The sequence below is a fragment of the Manacus vitellinus genome, unplaced genomic scaffold (genome assembly GCF_001715985.3).
Source record: "Manacus vitellinus isolate BGI_N305 unplaced genomic scaffold, ASM171598v3 scaffold_20_pilon, whole genome shotgun sequence".
Lineage (NCBI taxonomy): Eukaryota > Metazoa > Chordata > Aves > Passeriformes > Pipridae > Manacus > Manacus vitellinus.
Window position 1 is genome coordinate 4,383,205 of NW_021939471.1, and position 20,257 is coordinate 4,403,461.

The 20,257-nt window shown below is 40.5% G+C and overlaps 2 protein-coding genes across 10 annotated transcripts in view; one reads left to right on the plus strand and one right to left on the minus strand.

Annotated features, from left to right (window-relative positions):
• Positions 1 to 548: 548 nt before the first annotated feature.
• ORMDL1 (ORMDL sphingolipid biosynthesis regulator 1) lies at positions 549 to 6,971 on the minus strand. 5 transcript variants are annotated; one of them, XM_018071828.1, is made up of 5 exons: positions 6,889 to 6,971; positions 6,632 to 6,694; positions 5,372 to 5,565; positions 2,897 to 3,048; positions 549 to 1,464 (listed from the first exon to the last, which is right to left on the minus strand). In XM_018071828.1, the coding sequence occupies exons 3-5, from the start codon at positions 5,543 to 5,545 to the stop codon at positions 1,329 to 1,331; spliced, it is 462 nt and encodes a 153-aa protein (XP_017927317.1). In that variant the 5' UTR covers positions 5,546 to 5,565; positions 6,632 to 6,694; positions 6,889 to 6,971; the 3' UTR covers positions 549 to 1,328. The 5 variants fall into 5 exon arrangements, with proteins under 5 accessions (XP_017927317.1, XP_017927315.1, XP_008927244.2 ...); XM_018071826.1 differs by having other exon boundaries at positions 5,372 to 5,552; positions 6,889 to 6,969; XM_008928996.3 differs by lacking the exon at positions 6,889 to 6,971 and having other exon boundaries at positions 5,372 to 5,552; positions 6,632 to 6,757.
• PMS1 (PMS1 homolog 1, mismatch repair system component) overlaps positions 6,922 to 20,257 on the plus strand; it is a 43,538-nt gene continuing 30,202 nt past the window's right edge. For 2 of the 5 annotated variants that reach the window (XM_018071819.1, XM_018071823.1), the window contains exons 1-6: positions 7,187 to 7,213; positions 8,223 to 8,366; positions 9,188 to 9,341; positions 11,746 to 11,928; positions 13,914 to 14,016; positions 15,140 to 15,303. In XM_018071819.1, coding sequence (XP_017927308.1) covers positions 9,210 to 9,341; positions 11,746 to 11,928; positions 13,914 to 14,016; positions 15,140 to 15,303 — 582 coding nt within the window. In that variant the 5' untranslated portion in view covers positions 7,187 to 7,213; positions 8,223 to 8,366; positions 9,188 to 9,209. Of the gene's footprint in view, positions 6,939 to 7,110; positions 7,235 to 8,222; positions 8,367 to 9,187; positions 9,342 to 11,745; positions 11,929 to 13,913; positions 14,017 to 15,139; positions 15,304 to 20,257 lie in introns of those variants that run through there. The other 3 variants (XM_018071822.1, XM_018071820.2, XM_018071821.1) reach the window with 3 other exon arrangements.

Below are 20,257 nucleotides of genomic sequence, written 5' to 3' on the forward strand. Positions count from 1 at the left end.
GCCACTGTGGGCTTGTCTTTTTTTATTTTTATTTTTAATTTTTTTTTCCAGCTCACTGGCTGTCACTGCAACCAAAATGTAAATCAAGTCTTAAATGGAGTCTTCTGTTAAATCTGAGCCAGTTTTGGCTGTCAGACAAACAGCAGACTTCAAAATTCATCCTTTTTCCAAGACAGAGAAATAAGTGCTCAGAGCTGCAGATGTACCTTCTTCACTCTAATTCCAGAGCAGATTACATACAAGAATACCCCGTACTACACGGTACCCCTAAAACACAGCATTCCTCCACATTTCCAAGACATGCAAGTTATCTTTTTCTGCAAAAGCATACAGTTAGTCCATGTGATTTGCCTACTCACCTACTTCTAGTTCAGCTTCTATTCTAACTTACAACCCACCCAGTTTCCCTTATGTGCTCTGACACAGCTGTAACAGAGCTGCTTCTCCTACACCACCAGCAACTCTTTCCCGACCCCATCACAGGCCTCTCAGCTACTGAAAAAAACCCCATCAGCCAATATCAGAGAAAATAGTCAAAAGTCCACACCTAAAAAGAAATTCCAATTTTTCAGGATGTCCCTTTTACACATAGAAAAATCAGTGTCCTGCTAAGCAAAATGAAAATAACACAACAGCGGCAATTTTCCAAAGCATACATAAACCGAGCTATCAAGTTGATGTGGAAATCCCCTGAGCTGGCAGTTAAGGACTTTCTTCGGTCATTGTGACAAAAAAAAAAAACCAAATCACAAGAACAGAGAAGGCAGGAATTACACCATCAGTTTATGCTCACTGTCACAGTACTTACTGTGAGACAAACTTTTACAATGCAATAACAAGCACAACCACCTACAATCCATACAGCAGGAACTAGCTACTTTCACTTAACCTAAGAATGCAGCCTCACCAGTCCCTGGCATTGAGGATCCTGGATTCATATGTAAAGTTACCATCTGCATTATGGATAATGGGCATTTGTGAAACACTGCTCTCCATTTCAGCTGTTACGTGCACCTTTCTTTACAAATCACCTGCTCAGCCACATGTTGAGTCTTAGTGGGGATTAGGCTTTAGAGCTGGGCCTGCCCAGCTCTTCATGGAAATCTCTCTTCTACAGGTTTCCAATTCACATTTAAGTATTTGAAGGCAGCTTCTTATAAATTCGACTTTCATCCCAGACAATGCTGCAGGAAGCAGGAATTGCATCTCAGATGTAAAGGCATCTCTGACTGACTATGACGAGATACTGGGCACAGCAGACTACTGGTTTCCTTCACCCAGGGAGCAGCAGGAGCCATGTCAGGGGTGGCCAGTGTGGAACCTTCTCCTTAGTATTTATTGATGCCAAAGATCCGAACACCATGCAGCTGTGGCAGCTTGGGGATGAGCACGGTCAGGAGAGAGGCTGTGTTCAGGATAAAGTGTGTTGGATCATACTTGGTGTAGAAACTCGTCAGGAAGTACCTGCAGGAGAAAAAGGAGCAAGCTTAGCTGATGGCACCCTGGTCTAAAAAATAAACAAACAAAGCAGAGTTGAAAAAAGTGCACTAGTAATCAGTAAGATTTTACTGATCTATTCCTGTATTAAATATCTCACCTGAGGTTCTAGAATATCTACAGCAAAATTATGGTCTAAGTCTCTTCTTCCCATACTTCTCAAGGTGTTAAAAAGCAACTCACCACTTATTTTCCTCCCCCACCTCTCCCTGCCCATTTGAGTCTGACTTCTGCAGCTACAAGTCTGATTTATGATTCAGATTTTAAATAGTGTAAGATCTGCTACCAAAATATTTGCAGTTCTGCTACCCTAGCAAACTCAGTGACAAAGCATTCGACATTTTTCAGTGCAAAAATTATTTATGCTGAGCACACCTGTGACTGGCGTGATTTTAAAGTGCTTCCCATCTGACAGATGTTTCCAGCACATTTTTCTTTAAAGCTGGTTCACAACCTGTTCATCTAGAATAAGGAAATATGCCTCAGAAAACCCAATTCACTACCAACTGCTTTGAGCCTGTAATTTCATCCTCATCATAGAAATGAGGCAATCAGATTATTGGGGTTTGGGGTTTTTTTCCCCAGCAAAACAGAGATGTTATTCAGCTACTTACACATTATTAGTGCATCAAGAGAACCATACACTAGTGTTATGAATACAAAACTCCTGCTGCAAAGTAGGGACCTAGCCTTGAAAATTTTTTTTGAGGAATTACATATATTTTTTTCAGTTTTTATCCTTTATGGACCAACTCTCTAAACATTACGCAGGATCGTGCCTCCCCCCCTCACTCTGCCATGCAAGTGGACAACTTTCTTTAGGGAAAAACAGAAAGACTTTTAGAGTTGGACATTTAATACATATCTGATTTCCTTTAGTTACTCAACCCTACTTTTGTTAACAGTGTGTAGAATTTCTAAGCCATTTACAGAACTAGTGTAAACAGAAGACAGTAGGTACAAAGCCAAACTGACACCGGACCCCATGCAGTGAGGACTGACACACTCCTCCAAACTCAGAAGTTGCAAAATGGTTAATAAATGCTGTTACAAAGACAGCTGGTTAAGATTTTCAATATTCATGACTTCACAATCTCTTAAAGAACTTCAAGAGTTACCAGTAAGTTTTCCTCACAACATTTCTAATCTTTAAAACCTGCCCCATAACTGTTTACAAACTTTGACTTCAATATGTGGAATGTCAAAAGCAGCAGGAAGAAAGATTGTTGATCACATGGCCTATAAATATGTACTCCCTACCTCTGTGATGCAGAAGTAAATTAACAAACAATTAAGCAAGAAAAGAGAGAAAATGCTTTCAGAATATGAATTGCAACCCATTATGTTGCAAATCATGGTTTTATGATTCAATTCATCCATAATACGGTTTTGAACTCACAGAATTATAGGAGAGATTGTGAAGAACTTTCTTGAAGATGTGAACTGTACTCCATAATCCAGTTGTTCCCAGTGTGTTAGTAGCCTAGCTTTCCCCTGATCAGGTGTTTCAAAAGGAGTTCCCTTTACTGCATGCAAAAACACATACATTCCCTGGGGAAAATAAAAAGTGAATACAGAGGCACTTTTAGTATATTTTTTTATAATTCTTACATTGTTCAATGCATTGTAAAAAAAAGAATATACGTGAATTCTCACCCAGAAGAGCTGCTGGCCTGTAACAAAATTATTGAGGAGCAAGGAAGGGACAAGAAGTGATTTGCCCAAGACTGTGCAGTGAGTGGCACAGTCAGAGTTAAAGCCAAAGTCTGTGTGACATCTGATCCACTCCCTTGTCCTCTATGTTAGATGGCAAAACTTCCATGAAATCAGTAGAATTTTAACAAGCACTGTAACAAGTTTGGGGTGGCTTATTTATATTACCACAGCGTTAAATGAGTGATGAGGTAGAGTCTGCACAAAGCAAACATCTACCTACGAATACTGGCAATATTACAAGACCTTCAGAAAGCCTTCTCAGCCCCCCACCACTTTCAAATCTCTAGAAGCTGACTACAGCAATCTGTTGAATACCATCTGTCCACCTCTTTGCTGCCTCTCCTTAACCACTCTGGACTTTCTACGTTCCTGTTCCTGTTTGATGGGATCATGCCATGCCTGGTCTGATCTGAAAGATCACTTTGGGCCTGGTTTCACACAGGGGAGTACGCCCTTTTCCAGTTCTAAAAAACATCTGTTTTCTATCAAAGAGAGCACACCAACTCCAAGCAAGACACTCTAACAGAAAATATCACAGACTGCCTTATACACATACAAAAAATTTTATAGAAAGCTTTATACAGAAACAAGATCACATGGAGGTGAAATTTCAGCAAGTCACTTCATGTGTCATTCCACTTTTTTTTGGAACAGCCTCCAGAATAGAGGCCTATGAACCTAAGACGACTGATTTGTTTAATTAATTTTTGGATTCCTGATGTTTGCACTGTCTCCATTTTAATAACCAAAAAGAGGCTTTTAGGACAGTTCCAAATGCTTACTACACATTTTATTTCACGCTGGTACTTGCAGAAAGGACCACCAAAAATGCTTTCAAGGTAAACTAAGAGTTTTCCATTAGTGGAAATACAAGATTTTTTTTTCTTTGTCAAACCATTCAAGGATTTGTTTCCAAAAGAAGTGCCATTTAAACGCTGAAATATCCAAAAAGTGCAATTTATACTTATCTTCTAGTGTTCCACTACCAAACTACTTGTCAGTGCATGCTCTCATCCCTGTTGTCATTACAGCTACTTGCAATGAATTCATTAAAGCATGTGGGAAATATTTAGTAATACTTTTCTCTGCCAACATCTTAAATGTCTGACATGTCTGATGGTGTCACAGATAACATACAAAATGCTCTAATGACACTTACAATTCCACCACTAGTTTTAAACCTATCTACAAAAAGCTCAACTAAAAAATTAAAATTTTACATGACTCAAGAGGATATTATCCATCCTCAGTCTTTACAGTGAACTATTACTGTTGTAAATGAGGAAGGAACTATCTTTTTGTCAAGACTTCTTTGCTGTTAATCTGAGAAAGCTGAGTTAGCAAACCTCAAGTATGATGTAAATTGCTGGATTATGGCCCTCTTTTCTCTAAGCCCAGAGGACCAATATACAGAGTTGCATTACTTTAAGTGATTATAACAAAATGGAGAAAGGAGCAGAAAGATTCTCAAGATCTTCAGCTTCCAAAATCTTTTGCATACAAAAGTCATCATGCAAATCATGATCCACTGAATAACAAATGGTTTCAGGGCTTGGGTCAAAGTAGTCCAGTTTTTCCCACTGCTGTCAAACAAGATTTCTCTTATGTCAAATATAGTTATAACCTTGTATGCTGAAGTCATTCTGAGCTACAGTTTACCTAGCTTGGCCAGAAATCAAAGCTAGAAGAAGCAGAACACAACTATTTCTGTCCAAGAAAAGAGGTAAGGTGCTGAAAGTAAACATTTTGGAATACTATCAGATTTAGGTAGAAAAATCAATAGATAATACCCAAGAATTAAAAATGTGATGTTTTATTGATTCAGCCCAGCTCTCTAATAATATACAGAACACTGTAAAAGTTGGTCGGCACGATGACTTTATGTTTGCAACCTTCTAGCTTAATTAAATGCCTTTCAAAAGAATACATAACTAAGGAATATTTCACGTCTTTCATGCCTAAATCAAAAGTGATCAACTATCACTCCTCTGTTCCCAAACAGCCAATTATCTGTGGATAAGCCAAGCAGAGGCGCTGTTTGGGCCAGCAGGATTTCATTATCCACACAGACTGCCTAATATCCTCTTCCCTAGGTACTGAAAACGAATACACATGAACAACTTCTCAAATTCTGTTGCACCAACGAGTGGTTACTTACCAGGTTGTGAATCACATTTGTTAAAGTCCAGGCAACAGGGACACTAAAGAAGGGAATGCTGAGCAGGACAATGTGCAGCATGCCCACTCCGAGCGCGTATGTCAGCCACATTCCACGGCTGTTCATCACCCGAGTGTTTGGATTCACCTCGCTGTGGGCAACTCCTACGTTCATTTTTACCCTACAAAACAGATCTGTTTGAAGATTGAGGCTGCTGTTACAGAGGAGTACTTAACATATGCCATTTTCAAATGTGGGAATAGGCTGTTTTAAATGATCAGGTCTGGAAAGAACACAGTGCATAAACCAAGATGTACCTCAAACTCTATGCTTCATACAGAAGTCAATGCAAAGGGGCAGTTAGGAACTGTTTGTTAAAAAAAAGAGCAAACAAATAAAACTTACAAGCCTGTTACAAAGGAACGTTTAAAAAAAATTGTAAGCTGTGCTGTTAGAGGCTGAAGTTGCAAACCTGCAAGAAACCAAGCTTATAACTTTCATCTTCTGAATTAGTTTCTCCATCCGTGACAATATCCAGAGTTGTTCTCCACTTCCCATATCAATTTTCCTCCTGTTTCTTGTTCATGTAATGGTTAGTAAAGAATTCTGCATATACCAGTTGCCCAGCCACCTACTGCTAGAAAGAACAACCAAGGACTAATTCATGCCTATTTTTCTTGCAGTAGAGTGCAGATTTCACATATTCCTCCCTCACCCATCTGTTATTTTTCAGACAGACATTTCCATCTTTCAAATGTGGCTGAAATCAGAGCACGGGTTCAAAAGTTTCTAAGCAACAGACACATGCAGACACACAGAACAACTTCATATGCTGATTTAGTAAAAAAATTGACAGAACTTAGGGATGGTGACACTCTCATCCTGTTGTAGTAAAATTTGTAACGATAATTTTAAAAAACCCAAACAAAACCATTGCTTACTTCATCCTCACATGATCTGTAGGACTATGTATATTCCTTTATGGGGCTGGGAAGGAGATATGTATTAACATTCATCCGAATCAGACTACAAAAGCACCGTTTAACCAGCAAAAGCAGCTTGCTTTTGGTAGGAAGTTTGTTTCTGACACCGGCTCAGTGCTGCAGAGAGTATAAAATAAACACAAAATACCCGAGTATTTCGCAGTATTAACCGCGGTAGAATAAAACCAGACGCGATGAACCCGAAAGCGAGCCGGGCGGTGCCGACATTAATCAATCCTTGTCGCAGGGCATTCGAACCGTGCGGGGGACACGTTACCTGGGATGGGCGACGCGAGGCCCTTCCTCCCTCCTGGGGATGCAGCGCCCGCCGAGCTCGTACCTAGAGAGACATCCTGGCGTGACCCACCGTCCCTTCCCATTTCCCCTCACCATTCCCGCCCGACCCGAGGGGCAGCTCGGCTGTTTTCCCTGCCATCGCTCCCCTCCCGGCCCGCCGCTGCCCCGCCCGGCCGTGCCCGTGCCTTCTCGGCGGCCCCGGCGCGCGTCCCTCCCTCCGCCCCCCGGCGGCCCCACCTTTCCGCAGCCCCGCGGAGCCGGAGCGGAGCGCGGGGCGCCGGGCGCAGGTAGAGCCCGCGGTGCCCTGGGCAGGGCCGGCCGGGGGCAGCGCAGGGGCCGGGCCAGGCCGCCCGCACCGCCCACGGCAGCGGCAGCGGGGCGGGCGCGCAGGTGGCGCAGCCGCGGGGCCGCCCGGGACGGCGGGGAAGCGCCGCCGCCCCCCGAGGCTGAGCCGGCCTGGGCCGAGGCCGCGCCAGGCCCCGGGAGCGGCGAGCGCCGGGTGGGAGCGGCCCCGCCTCTCGCAGCGAGAACCAGGAACTGCGGACGGCTCGTGTGGTTTGGGGTAAACTCGAGAGACCGCAGGGTTTGTCTGCAGCTTGTTGCCTTCCCACCCCCGTAAACCAGAGAGTTGCCTCGGTTGCTGGACCCCTGAGGAAGGCGGCTGTGTGAGGGGGCGGTCTGGGTGCAGCTCCAGACGTCTGTGGGGCGGGAGCCATGGAGTGTATGGAGGTTTTGTTCCCGGTTTTCCTGAGGGTGTGCAGCACCGCGGCTGTCGCTGGGGTGCCGCACTCGGTGCGAAGGGGTACAAGGGCTGCATCAGTGGTGGGGCCCACACACAGAAAATACGGAACCTGCCCACGGGTCACAGTGGTAACGTGTCGGTCGGTGGGAAGTACAGGAGCAGTGTGGCTTGAGCTGAAATGTGTGTCTCTTAGCTAAGTCATCGGAGGTTGGATGCATTTCCATGGGTGGGAAGGCCCCAGTGGTCCCTCCCTCACAGCAGCTGTTCCCGAGATGTGCCCAGCGCTGCATCCCTGGGTTTGGGCCCAGGAAAGGGAGGGCACACGAGAACGGGTTCCTCTCCCAAACTGCCTGCATCAGGCACACCTCATGGAAAATTTGTCGTTGGCATCTGCAGCGTTTCTGTTTTAATACCCTCCCGTGTCTTAGTCAGTGTGGTTTCATGGAGATATCCAGCTCCCATCTGGCAATTGTCATGAGCAAATCATGAAGCACTTGACACAGAAGTCCTGTACGATGTGTGAATGCGTGAGGGAACCTGCCTCAAAACCTGCCTCTCTGAACACATGTACAGAATTAATATTGGTCCGTCTTCAACAACACATGTCTTCTCATGCTCTTTTTCCAGTTTGTGGAAAACCAATTTGTTGGATCTTTTTACCACATACGAAAGGAAAACTTCCTTTGCAATGTAAATAGCAATATTAAGAGAAAACCTCTTTGTAGCTGTTCTTAGAAAAGTTTTAATGGTGCTTCCTCTTCATGGCACTGGTTTGCTTTTTTTTCCTCTCTAAGTAACCACATTTTTGCCTTGTCTTTTATGTTTGAAGAGTGTCAGTCTTTAGAAGGATGTTGAGGCAGAGAAGTGTCCTGTAATTGTTGTATCAGCTGCATATACCCTGCAGGGTAGTGGTGCCCAGGGGTGTTGGCTGCAATCCCTCACCATGTCCTGACTGTGTCAGGAGGAAATCTGAGTATGTTCCATTCCTCCACCTCTGCTCATATCCTTGGGATGGGTGCTGAGTGTGCGTTCTGTGTTCTTCAGCATGTACCTTGGACTGAATTGATGGGGAAGCCAGGACTGCCAGGATAACAGCGTAAATAACATTACATAACATAACCTAGAGGAGAGAAGAAGCCTGTTTGGACCATTCTTGAGGTTCAAAGAACTGTCTAGCAAGGATCTTCCCCCCCCTCTTTCTCATATGCATGAAAAACTGCGGCTGAGTTCTCTGTGTCAGGCTACAAGGATCAACAACAAGGATCGGGCTTGGTTAATTGTGTTGATTTGGGTGCTTAAACAGAAATATATACTAAAATTCAGAGATCCACTTATGATCTCTTCATGTTAGAGTGTCTCTATAATACAGCAAGAATTTTATAACCCTTTGGGTTCCAGTAATTAAAAAAAAAGAAATCTCCACTGGTTGATAATGTGAGAGATAGAAAAGAGTGACACAGAAATAAACTGACCTGCCTGAGGACACATGGTACATCAGATCAGAGAGGCAGGGTTGTAATTAAGAAGTTTTTTGGTTTGGTTTTTGTTTTTACTAGTAGATCACATTGCCATTGGATATGACTTTCCCCTCAGCACCACTTTGTTGCCTCCCCACTTCTTTCCTGACACTTACTGACTGCAGACAAAGCTGGGACCTACTATAACATGAAAATTTTACTCTCCAACCATAATGTTGTGGTTTGTCAACATTTACAAGTTGCTGTGAAATGGCTACTTAGAAATGTGTATTTGTAGTATTCCTGTTACACTCTTTTTCTTTTATTTTCTGTGCAGCTTCTCTGAATCTTATTCCACTATGAAGCAGCTGCCAGGAGAGACTATTCGTCTCCTTTCAAGTTCTCAGGTGATTACTTCAGTTGTCAGTGTGGTGAAGGAGCTGATAGAAAATTCCTTGGATGCCGGTGCCACAAGTATTGATGTTAAACTGGTAAATCCCCTTTCTTTCTCTTACAAAGAATTGGATGTAGAACAAGATGCAAGGAAAGTTGTTCCACTGCAAATGCATTTTTTAGGCCATTGTGATTTGGGGAATGACAAGGTATTAATAGTATTTATACATATATGTTTTTACCTCATGTAAAAATGATCCAAAATTAGTTTCCATTAATGTTTTTCAGGCCCTGCTGAAACAATAGAGCATATTTCTACTTCTGAGTGTATCTTAGGGAAAAACCTGTCAACTTCCTTAATATTTGTTTTCCTACTTAAAATTTAATTTTTGTGACTAATAGGTAGTTTTAAAAGATATTGAACTTAAGTTTACTGCTAGACTGACATATGTAATGCTCATTACAAAATATTGTAAGGAAGGTGAAAATGGAAACAGTGGAAAAGGTTGATGGCCATGCTAGAGTTTTTTGTAATATAAATTACCACATGGTCCCTAAATTAGCATGGTTAGCTCTTGCTACTTCTAGCACTTCCTTTTTATAAGTTGTTAAAAAAAGTTGGCATGTCACTGAAGGATAGTTTCTGACAATAGAAAATCTTACTTATAATAAAGAATTTGATTTTTTTCCCAAATGGGGCAAAATGGCCAACTGATCAGCTATTCTTGCTGTCATATCTCTGTTTTGGAGTGTTTTGTCAACAGCTGTATAGTAGCAGTGTCTCCTGCTTAGTAAGAGAGAAGTGTTGTAGCATCCTGTATAAATGGATGTATCCAGAACTCCATCCAATTTCCTTCAGTGCAAATAATTGTATAAGATATTATTGAATTAAGTGTTAGACAAGTGCTTTTCATTAGGAGGGCAATTCGGTTTCTGCTTGTTTCTTTGTCCATGTCTCTTCTACCTTTTTTGAATGAGTCTTGAGTGTCTTCCATCTGAGAATGGTTTCCTGCAGATGCTGAGAAACAGGCTTGTTTGCTACTGCTTCAAGTGAGCTGAAGTTACTCTGTCTTCGCTGTGCTCTGTCATGACCTCTATCTTCTCCCAATATTTAGATTTCATAGAATCTTGCTCATGAGTAGCCCCAAAGTGAGTAGTGTGTGCACAGTTATGGGAGTCAGGGTGTTGGAATCAGATCCTGTGATCTGATTGATTGATTTGACATTGATCAGGCAGTAACTGCAAGAAGTCAACAGAGGAGGTTTTGGAGCCTTCCAAAATGGGTAAAACAGACCTTGTCTCTTGTGCTGGTGTGCTGTTACAGATGTGCATTTAGCTGGAGGAGAAAGCTTCTCTCTAATCAGTGTGGCTTTCACGGCACAGCAACCACCTGTTTTCATAGTGATAAGTCCCAAATCAATTAAAGACAGCGTTTTCAACCATTTTCAGTGCATGAGTCATCTGCATAGCTACATTCTTTGTCAGTCGAGCCCAGTCCAAATCAGTGTAGTTCTAAAGAAACAAACCTGGCTTTACACAGGTTGTCAGTGAGTGAAAGAGATTTGCTGATTGTTCTTCTGTGGATACTAGGGGAGAAGCAAAATCCTGCACTCTCTGCAACTCTAGACAGTAATACTGTGAAAGAATGAATTTTTTTCTCGGTATTCTTTTATGTGAAATTTAAATAATTCTGACTGTGTAATAGAGGTCAGTGACCACATTAACTCTGGATTAGTTCAAAGTCATAACAGAGAAGAGAAACTTTGAAATTCCATTTTACAGCTTGATGGCTTTTGCGAAACTGCAGCATTTTCATTGATTTAACCTTTTTCAGATGGATTAGGAAGGCTAGTTGATTCCTTCAGTCTTCTTACCCAATTTGCCTGAACAAATATAGGAATGACTTTTGAGACAAACAGGCAGGAGTTAACTTGCAGATGGAATGGTTCTCAGATAGAAACCATGGCAGTGGTCAGCTGTAGTGGGAAGCTTTGGCTGGTGTTTTATTGTTGTTACCTTCTTGATTGACCAAATCCCATAGGTGATGTTATTGAGTGTCTTTGCACTGTGTATCAACATGAATCATACTGTTTGACATCAGTGATCTGGCAGAGCAACCTAAACATCTCATAGGATCATAACCTCAGTAGTATTTAGGTCATGGAGGAAGGTGTTGCAGAATACAGAGTTTGAGCACTGTAATATTTACGTAAAACGTGTGCAACTGAAAATTAATAACATTAGAAAAGAAATAGAGAATCATTCATGTTTCCAAACCACAATGTATGAATTACATTATTTGATTAGAGAAACCATCACTATTATCCTGCATGTTGTATTTTTCTTTTTTTTTTCCTTAAACAAGAGACATTTAATGTTTGCTCCCACTAAGCAAAACTCCTGCTTCTGTGTGGATGGCTGGAAGGTGTAACCTTGGCTGCTTCAAACTTGTGTCTTAATTCGATTGCTTTAATGCTCCACTCTGTTTTGTTCTCTTTTCAGGACAATTACGGGTTTAACAAAATAGAAGTAAGAGACAATGGCAGTGGAATCAAGGTTGAGGACGTTCCTGTTATGGCCATTAAACACTACACCTCAAAAATAAGCTCTTCTGAGGACCTTGAGAGGCTGACAACCTACGGTTTCCGTGGGGAAGCTTTGGGATCCATTTGCAGCATAGCGGAGGTGAGCGGTTGCTATAAATGTGTCTGGTCTCTGAGTTATGATTTCTTTTGTCTGTATGTGCTTGTGAAAGTTTTATTAAAATACCAGTGCAAAGACTTGAAATGTTCCAGCGGCCTGCTGGGGGTATGCTTTCCAAACCATGTGGCATGTGTATGCTGCCTTTCCCCCCAGCCCCAGAAGCCATGTCATAGGAATTTCTTGCCAGTGTCAGTCCTGCCCTTCTGTCACACTGGTCACAGCAATGCTCTTGTTTATTTTCCACAGTCAGAACAGGTCAGAGAGAGATTGGGTTGTATTTTCTTTTCCTTTGTATCAGAGAATATAACGTCAAAGAGTATGGCTGAATTTGCTACTTGAATTAGGGTAGATCAAAGTGAGGAGCAGCAGGTGGTGGCCAGGAGAAATAATTTCAGGGAACTGATGCCCCACATAGCTACCATTCCAGTAACCATTTCTGCCTTCTTATCTAGGTGATCAGCAGTCATGGGATCTTGCTGGGCTCCTTATTGCTCTTTGACATGTATGTGACTGCAGTTGCACAAACTTTGTCCCTATGAGTAAACAGGAACCTGCTACTTGGCATGTCTGAGTCTGATCCATATGTTTATGTTAAGAGGATTGGCACTGTACTGATACTTATGATTTAACTTGTTGGCTGAAAGTAAGTAAGTTTGTTCAGAACCATCTGAAAAGTGTTCAGGCTGTTAAAGGCACAGCATCTGGCAGTTCTGTTGTGCTCTGCCTTTCTGTATTCATACTGCACCAAGGTCAAGTTTGGATTCTTTGAATCTGCCAAGGATTAGATCCTGCAAGAAGATGCTGATTTCTGTGTCTGATTGGAACCATCAACTCTTGAGGTCAGGAGAGATGATGTTACAGCTTGACTCCTTGCTGCCTTGGGCTACATTCACATTGCACTAAGCAGAAGTGGGTTGTGTGTTTGGATAGAGATTTCCAAAGATGCTTTCAAAAGTGTTGGTGTTTTGATAGATGATGACAGACCTCAATCATTGGTTCCTTCCAATGAGTGGTCAGAGCAGAATGCCATCTGTTCTGAGCTTCTCATCAGCTCTATGGTACGTTTCATAAGAGATGGGAGGTGGCCTGAGTGTATGAAGTGCTTTAATAGGTATTACTTCAATCCTCGTATCAGTAATTATATTAATTAAACACTTCTGGCATTGATTGCATTCTGCCTACCCAAACTGCCCCCTGAAGTTTCGGTTTGGAGGTATTTAATATTTAAAGGAGGCCTTTAAGTAGATCTGTAATACTGTCATTTCCAATTAACCAATTGCTATTTTTCCTCTCTAGAGGCATGACTTAACTCTAAATGATTCATACAAGACACTAAAATAACCCAGAATATCCCGAAGCACTGTACGTGTGATAAACTTTGTCTTTCAGGTGGTTAAAGTGCAGTGGCTCTGCTGTTCAAAATGTTGGTGCCTGAACTCTGGTTTACAACTGCTCTTGCTAAAGCCATCTGTGTATTACCTTAATAGCTTACAAAACATGCAGTGAGTGATTGCCAGATATGTTTGGGTGTGGAGAGATAATACACAGAGAGTAGTCGTTAAGTTTGTTGGATCTCACATAAATTTAAGAAGTTGTCATAGGCTACCTTCTCTCTCACAGAGGATGAAAATGCCAAATTGTCAATTGATTTAGTTGTTTATTTAACCTGTGTTAGAATAGAAGTCAGAGCAGTGTGTGTTGTAGGAAGAGGGAATTGCTATGCTTTTTGTATTAGTGTGATAGAAAGGCTTTTAGTTAAATGGATGGAAACATGAATAATAAGTAATGCAGAATGTTTCTGTGCCTGTAAGAAACACCCCTAGAAGAAAAATTTTATAAACTAATTAAATGTAATCATGGAGACTAAAGTAATGCAGTGGTGAGAGTGGTAGCAAAGCTTGTCTGAGCTCATTCTGAACTTTGTCTACCTCTGATTAACTAAGTTTTTTTAAAATCACTCTCTTCAGGTTTTGGTCACAACCAAGACAGCTACTGATGATATCAGCACTCAGTATGCTTTGAATAGCAACGGGCATGTAACTTCTAAAAAGCCTTCCCATCTAGGACAAGGTAGGATATCACTGTTCTGGTGTTGCACTGTAACAGGAGTATTTTGTGTTTCTCTGAGGCTCTGTCTGATGTTGAAATACCTGTTCTGTACTTGAAGGCTGAGTATGAAATCTTTGCAACTGTAAACACTTCTTGCCTTATGTCTGTCAGCTGAGAATGTGTTGTCATATTGTAAGAAATAATATGGCTTGGAAGTTGTTCTAGATAGTAATTATAAACTAGTTTCTTCTTCTTTGACTCACTTCAAGCTGCCAGTGGAAATAAAAGCTATAAAAATTCAGTTCTTCAGGTCTATCTGAAAGGTTTCTTCAGGACCAAACTACAGAACTATGTTTCTGTACATAGCAAAATCCTTGCTTACAGGAGGAAGACTGTCCCTGCTGCTGTACAAAGGAATTGCTGGAAGCAGCCTGGCTGTAGGACCAGGCAAAGTCATAGTTCTTTATCACCTGTGGTAAGGGTGTGTAGCTGATTTTAACTAGGGATTCTTTTTAAGATTTAGACTAGGTTATTCCAGCCGTGGAAAATACTATATTTTGCATTACCTTCTCTTTTGTCAAAATTGTTGAATGATTGACTGCATTCTGTGACATATGTTTAACACTTTGCAATATCCTTGTGGGTTCAGAATTCATGTGATTGTGTTGGTAGGTGAATACTCCTCCTCCCTCTGTGTACTGTACCTTGAACGGAGGCTCTTCAGGAAATACCCTAAAGCAAATGCTTGTGAAGGCCCTTAATGAAGCACAGTGTTCCTTTGTCTCCAGATATGTGTGACTAGATTCTAGTCTGAAATTGTTTTACTAATGAAAGCTAACTTACTATGCACTGAAAGAGTCTTCAGCTTTATTTAGTGCTGAGTCTCACAATTGTCAATGTGTGTGAAAAAAAACTTAATGCTGCAGTCTCAGAGCTCTTGAGGTCTATAGATACCTTTTTGGGGAGGATGACTGTTGATTTGGTATATTTCTTCTCATGCTAATAACCTAATCTAGCATTACTTGAATTTATTTTGTATGCAGCAGCATACAAACAGGTCTCTAAGTAAAAATAAAGTTTCCTCCATATCCCGTGATGTGCTTTCAGTGTAATTTCTACTTATTTTTTTATCACCTGCTTGCAGGTACCACAGTAACAGTCCTAGATTTGTTCAAGAATCTTCCAGTAAGAAAGCAGTTTTACTCAACAAGTAGAAAATGTAAGGAAGAACTAAAAAAAGTCCAAGATCTGCTGACAGCATATGGTATCATAAAACCGGACCTGAGGGTAACATTAATACATAATAAGGTAATAATGAGTTTTTCTTCTATCAGGTGTCTTAAGGATGAGTTTCTGATGAATTTATGCAGTTCATCTTATATTTACATAAAATCTTTAATTCCTGGGAATTTTCTTGCATCATAGCTTTGTTTTGGACTTCCACTTATTTTTTCCATTCATAGTTGTGTATTTATAATGGCTACAGATTTTGATCTTAAACTTGTAAAACTCAGGCTCAGATATTTTTGGTGTCTTCTAACAGATGCCTGGTTAGATATATGAAGTATAAAAATTATTTTACATGCTAATGGTTAGTAAAGATGTTGGTGGTGTATTGCAGACAAAGAAGCAAAACCCTCCTAGACCATGGGGCCTGATCAAAGGTTAGCCAAAGCCAACTGAAAACACTTAGAAAACTTATTTCTTTAGGCTGTTTACCTGGATAGACACTATAGCTCATCCAGGTACCTTGTCATAAGAGCTCAATACATAACCATGATTTTATTTAAAAAGGCTAAAAAATTCCAAACAATTTGGTACCCAAGTGTAAGAACAGTAACATATGTTATAACAGAGAGCTTTAGTTAAGCTAGTTGTTCTGTGTTTGGATGTGGGGCAATGAATTCAGAGGCTACTTGGAGGCTGTTTTGACTTCACAGCATACTGAATGGTAATTCTACAGCACAGCTACAGAAAGCAGACACACAGCCACAGAAATGACGTGTTGAGCAGTTGCCTCTACCTGATCAAAATTTAACATAGTGAATTCCATTGGCCGTACCTTGGCTTTTGACACCTCAGAGAAGAAAGTTGTGCTAATTGATTTCCAAGCTGCCACAAAGCAGAGAGTGACATCTCGTGGCCAGATCCCTCAGAAATTCTATTTCTGTTCTAAAATAGTGTTATTTGTTGAAATGCGGCCCGTTCATTGAGCAGTTTTGATCAGTTATCAACCAAACATTCTCACTTCAATTCCTTTTCAGTGGGAATAATAAATGGCACTGTGTGCTTTCCTGAAATGAAAACATATTGCCCTTCCTTTTCTGGAGTTGTTTAACATGCTCTGATTATATTTATGTGTGTATTTCTAAATATAGCTGTGTAGATACTGTGAAAAACAAAAGCCAGCCTTTTGGCTGGCTACAGAATTAGTGTTTCAAAGCTGAGGAAGTGTAGCTGCTTGCAGTCTTATTTCATTGGGACCACTGAGAGTTTGAAACCAGAGATCTCCAGGGGTATCTGCTTCTAATATTGTGCTGAGCTCCATGACATATCTAGCAGTAGTTCGCAATATCGGTCTTAAATGTTGGTTAATAAAACTAATTGTGTCTTTATTGGTGGTTTGGTTTTGCCCTCTCTTGCAAGTTGCAAATGATTTTTTTTATAGTATTTTGATTTCATCACCTTTGAATAGACTGTTGCATATCTTGGGTTTTTTTTTCTCTGCTTATTTTAATACAGTGACAATGATGTGCAAGAAGGTGGTCACATGTCTTTTTCACAGTACTTACTGCAAAGATGGTGTGAAGAGTGGCGTGACAGTTGCCATTGCACGTTGCTTTTGACTGCCTGTCCTCCTGGCTTCAGAAATATGTTCTTCAATACCCAGTTCAGGCAGTATCATTCATTGTAATGGCAGAGATGGTGCTGATTTTTTAACTCTTTATTTTGCACCGCTGCCCTTTCGTTCATTTAATTTATGTAGGAAAAAAAAGGAAGGCGAGTGCGAAAGTGCTCAAATGTTTCATCACAAGAGGTCGCTCAGGAGCTATTGCTGCGATGGGAAAATTAAAGGCTTAAGAAGTCAGTCAGAAGGTGTAGTGTGTCTCTCTGGAGATGCTTTAAAATAGTCTGAAAATTAAAAACTGAACTGAACGTAAAAAAATTTGGGTGCAAATTCCTGGCTTGCTACTGATGTTGTCATTCCTTGTAAAATAAAAAGTTACCTGTTGTGTCATACCTTTTAGAAAATCTGAAATTCTGAATTTCCAATGTATAGCCACTTGCAGTAGGTCAATGTGCATTTGTTTTAGCTTATCACGAAACATGAATATTCTTTACCTTTTCCTTTACCTTTTCCTATTATTATCATTACAGTTATTAATTCCAGTCAGAAGGTGTTTTTTCTATACTGATTCTGCAGCATATCTGTGCTACAGTAATACTCTGCTGAATAGGGTTATTGCATGACTTTTTTTTTTTTTGGTGATGTCTTTTATATTTTTGTTTGAAATCTGCCAGTAGAAAGAATCAACTTCTTGGAATGGCTTTATTTTTCGTGTATCTCATAGATTACATATTCATTTAAAAGACAGTTTGTATATGCAATTATTCAGAGGAGTTCTTAGAATCCCAAATTCTTAAGGCTGAGCCAATGCTTTCTGTTGCAACGGAAGAAGATACACATTGGGAGTACAATCAGGTTCTGAGGCTTAAAAGAACAAGAAGATACAGATGAGCTACGACAGAAGGAGACAAGGAAAGATGGATTGAAAGACTAGAAAGGGTAGTAAGTGAAAAAGGTGTAAATGAAAGTGTATTTCAAAGAAATCTTCTCAATAAATTACAAAAACAGTACTTAAAAAAAAAAAGCCACACCAAAAAACAAAACCAAAAACACCCCTGCAAAAACAAACAAACAAACAAAAAACAACCAAAAAACCCAAACCAAAAGCAAATCCCCTCAGTTTTTAAAGTCCTGTATTTTATATGAAGGTAAAGGAGCATGGAAGGTTGGATGGAGCTTTGAGCAACCTGGTCTAGTGGAAGGTGTCCCTGCCCATGGCAGGGTGGTTGGAACTGGGTGATCTTAAAGGTCCCTTCCAACCCAAACCATTCTGTGAGTCTGTGAAGGCATAGCCCTCACTTTAGCAAGGAAGAGTTTAATGAGGCTGAAGCTGTCACAGAAATGTCTGTGCTTAGGCATCTGAAAATGGTTGCCTAATTGATTCCAGCAGAAACTCATTTTGACAAGTCAGGCCTCTTTATAGAGCTGTTGAATATATATATAATTTTATGATGCACGATACAGAGCATGTTTTATTTCCACCACATTTGGTTGGGTTTTTTTAAAAGGTGTGTATCTTATGCTTTTGAATGAAATTTCCAGAAATTTTTCTTCTTGTTCTGCTGCATTTCATATCTGTGTTTAGTTTGGAAAATATTACCATTAAGAGTGATTGTTCATAGAAAAGAAATCAGACAGTGCTCTTCCAGCCTTTATGTTGTTTTTTAGTAAGTAAGAAAATAGGTATTCTTTTATCAGTCCTCCTAGGGTTCATTTATTGTGTACTCTCCATCAGTGGGTTTCCAAGATAGGAAGTAATTGGTTGCTCTTTCTGCTCAGAATGTTTTGTTTGCATTAGCAATAAATAATGAATCACTTTGCAGATCAACCCTATGAAGTACTATTGCTATTTTGACAACTTGGATTAGCTAGTGCTCCTTCTTTTTATGAAGGTTTATCCTGCCAAGACATTCTTTGAATACTGATAATGTTGATCCTCTTGCCAGTATGGTTATGTTAGAAAGAGGTATTTTTCTTCTTTCATCACCATGTTCCTTGAAAGCATATTGAATAATGAGACAGCCAAATGGAAATAATTTACATGAGTATTCAGCAAGTTTATTTAAAGTTAATGTTATCTGAAGGCGTGCTAAGAACATTTCAAAGTCAGCCACTGCTTAAACTGCGTCAAACCCTTCAGCCCGAAATGCCGTATTCCTGCCACCTATGAGCTCTGGCTGTGTTGTACTCCAGATGGTAAAACACAGCTTTTAGGAGTTCCAGGGCTATTCCAAAAAACTTCTGGCAGCAAGTGGTTTAAATGGTGCCCATCAGCAGGTCATACCATGCCCAACTGGTCCCATGTCTTATGCAAAGTACGGGGCAGCCATAAGTAGGCTCAGTAAATTTTCCAGTTCCTGTTGAGGAAAACTCTGCATAAGGGAATATTTTTTTTCCCAGTGTTTTTCATGCATAACACTTTGTAGCCTTGGTCACACAGGGTTCTGCCTGGAACTGTGTATTGTTTGTTTCTTGAAAGAGTTGGGAGTCAGAACTTTGTGATAAACGGTCCGTTTAAAAACTTATAGATAACAGGGGATGGTATCCTTCCCCAAACCCCTTTGTTGGTGGTGTTGACTTAACAGATGCCATCTTCATTTTTTAATTTACAGTAAGTCTCCTCTTATTTACAAAGTTGCATAATCTTAACCAATAATTTGTATCAAATAATCCCAACCCAAGGGATTTTTCTGTGTCTCTGTCCTCTGTAGTAAGTGTGGATTTTTGAGACAGAGTGAGTGCGTTAGGGTAAATTTACCATTTTTAATAATGTCAGTATACTTTGCACTCGTTCATTGCGATTCCAAACTCTGCTGTAGCTGCATGTTGAAAATAAATCTGTATTGCGCAGAAATAGGAGCACATGAGCTCTGTCTTGAGTTGGAAAAGCCGCTCCATTTAATGATGATAAATTAAGTCCCTCCCTAATCTGCGTGTCTGAAAATATAAAGAGGAATTATGATTAAGAATCTGCAGTGCTCTGCAGCCAACATGCTTTCATGCTGACCTGGAATACAGCTCAGTCTTTGCTTCTATTCGTTGTTTAGTGGCTTTGCTGAGAAAGCCAAACAGAGAGTTAATTATGGTGTTTTTTTGTGCTGAGGACACCTGTCCACTAGGAAATGCGCTGAGACCCTCAACTCAATTTACATCAGCCAGAGAACAGCTGCCAGATGGTAACTACTTTTGGTCACTACCAACCTGGTTGAATTTGAACTGGTGACCTAGAGGTGAAATGCTTTATATCCTATTACTAATTCCTTGAGGTTTCCAGTTTCTCATCCATCACTTTTTTCAAATGACAGCCCAGTATATGTCAGAAATCTCAAAACAATTACTGTTTCACATATGCAGTGTGTGTTGCAGAATCTGAGATGTGCCTTTAGCTCTTGCAAAGCTTTTGCACTCACTTTG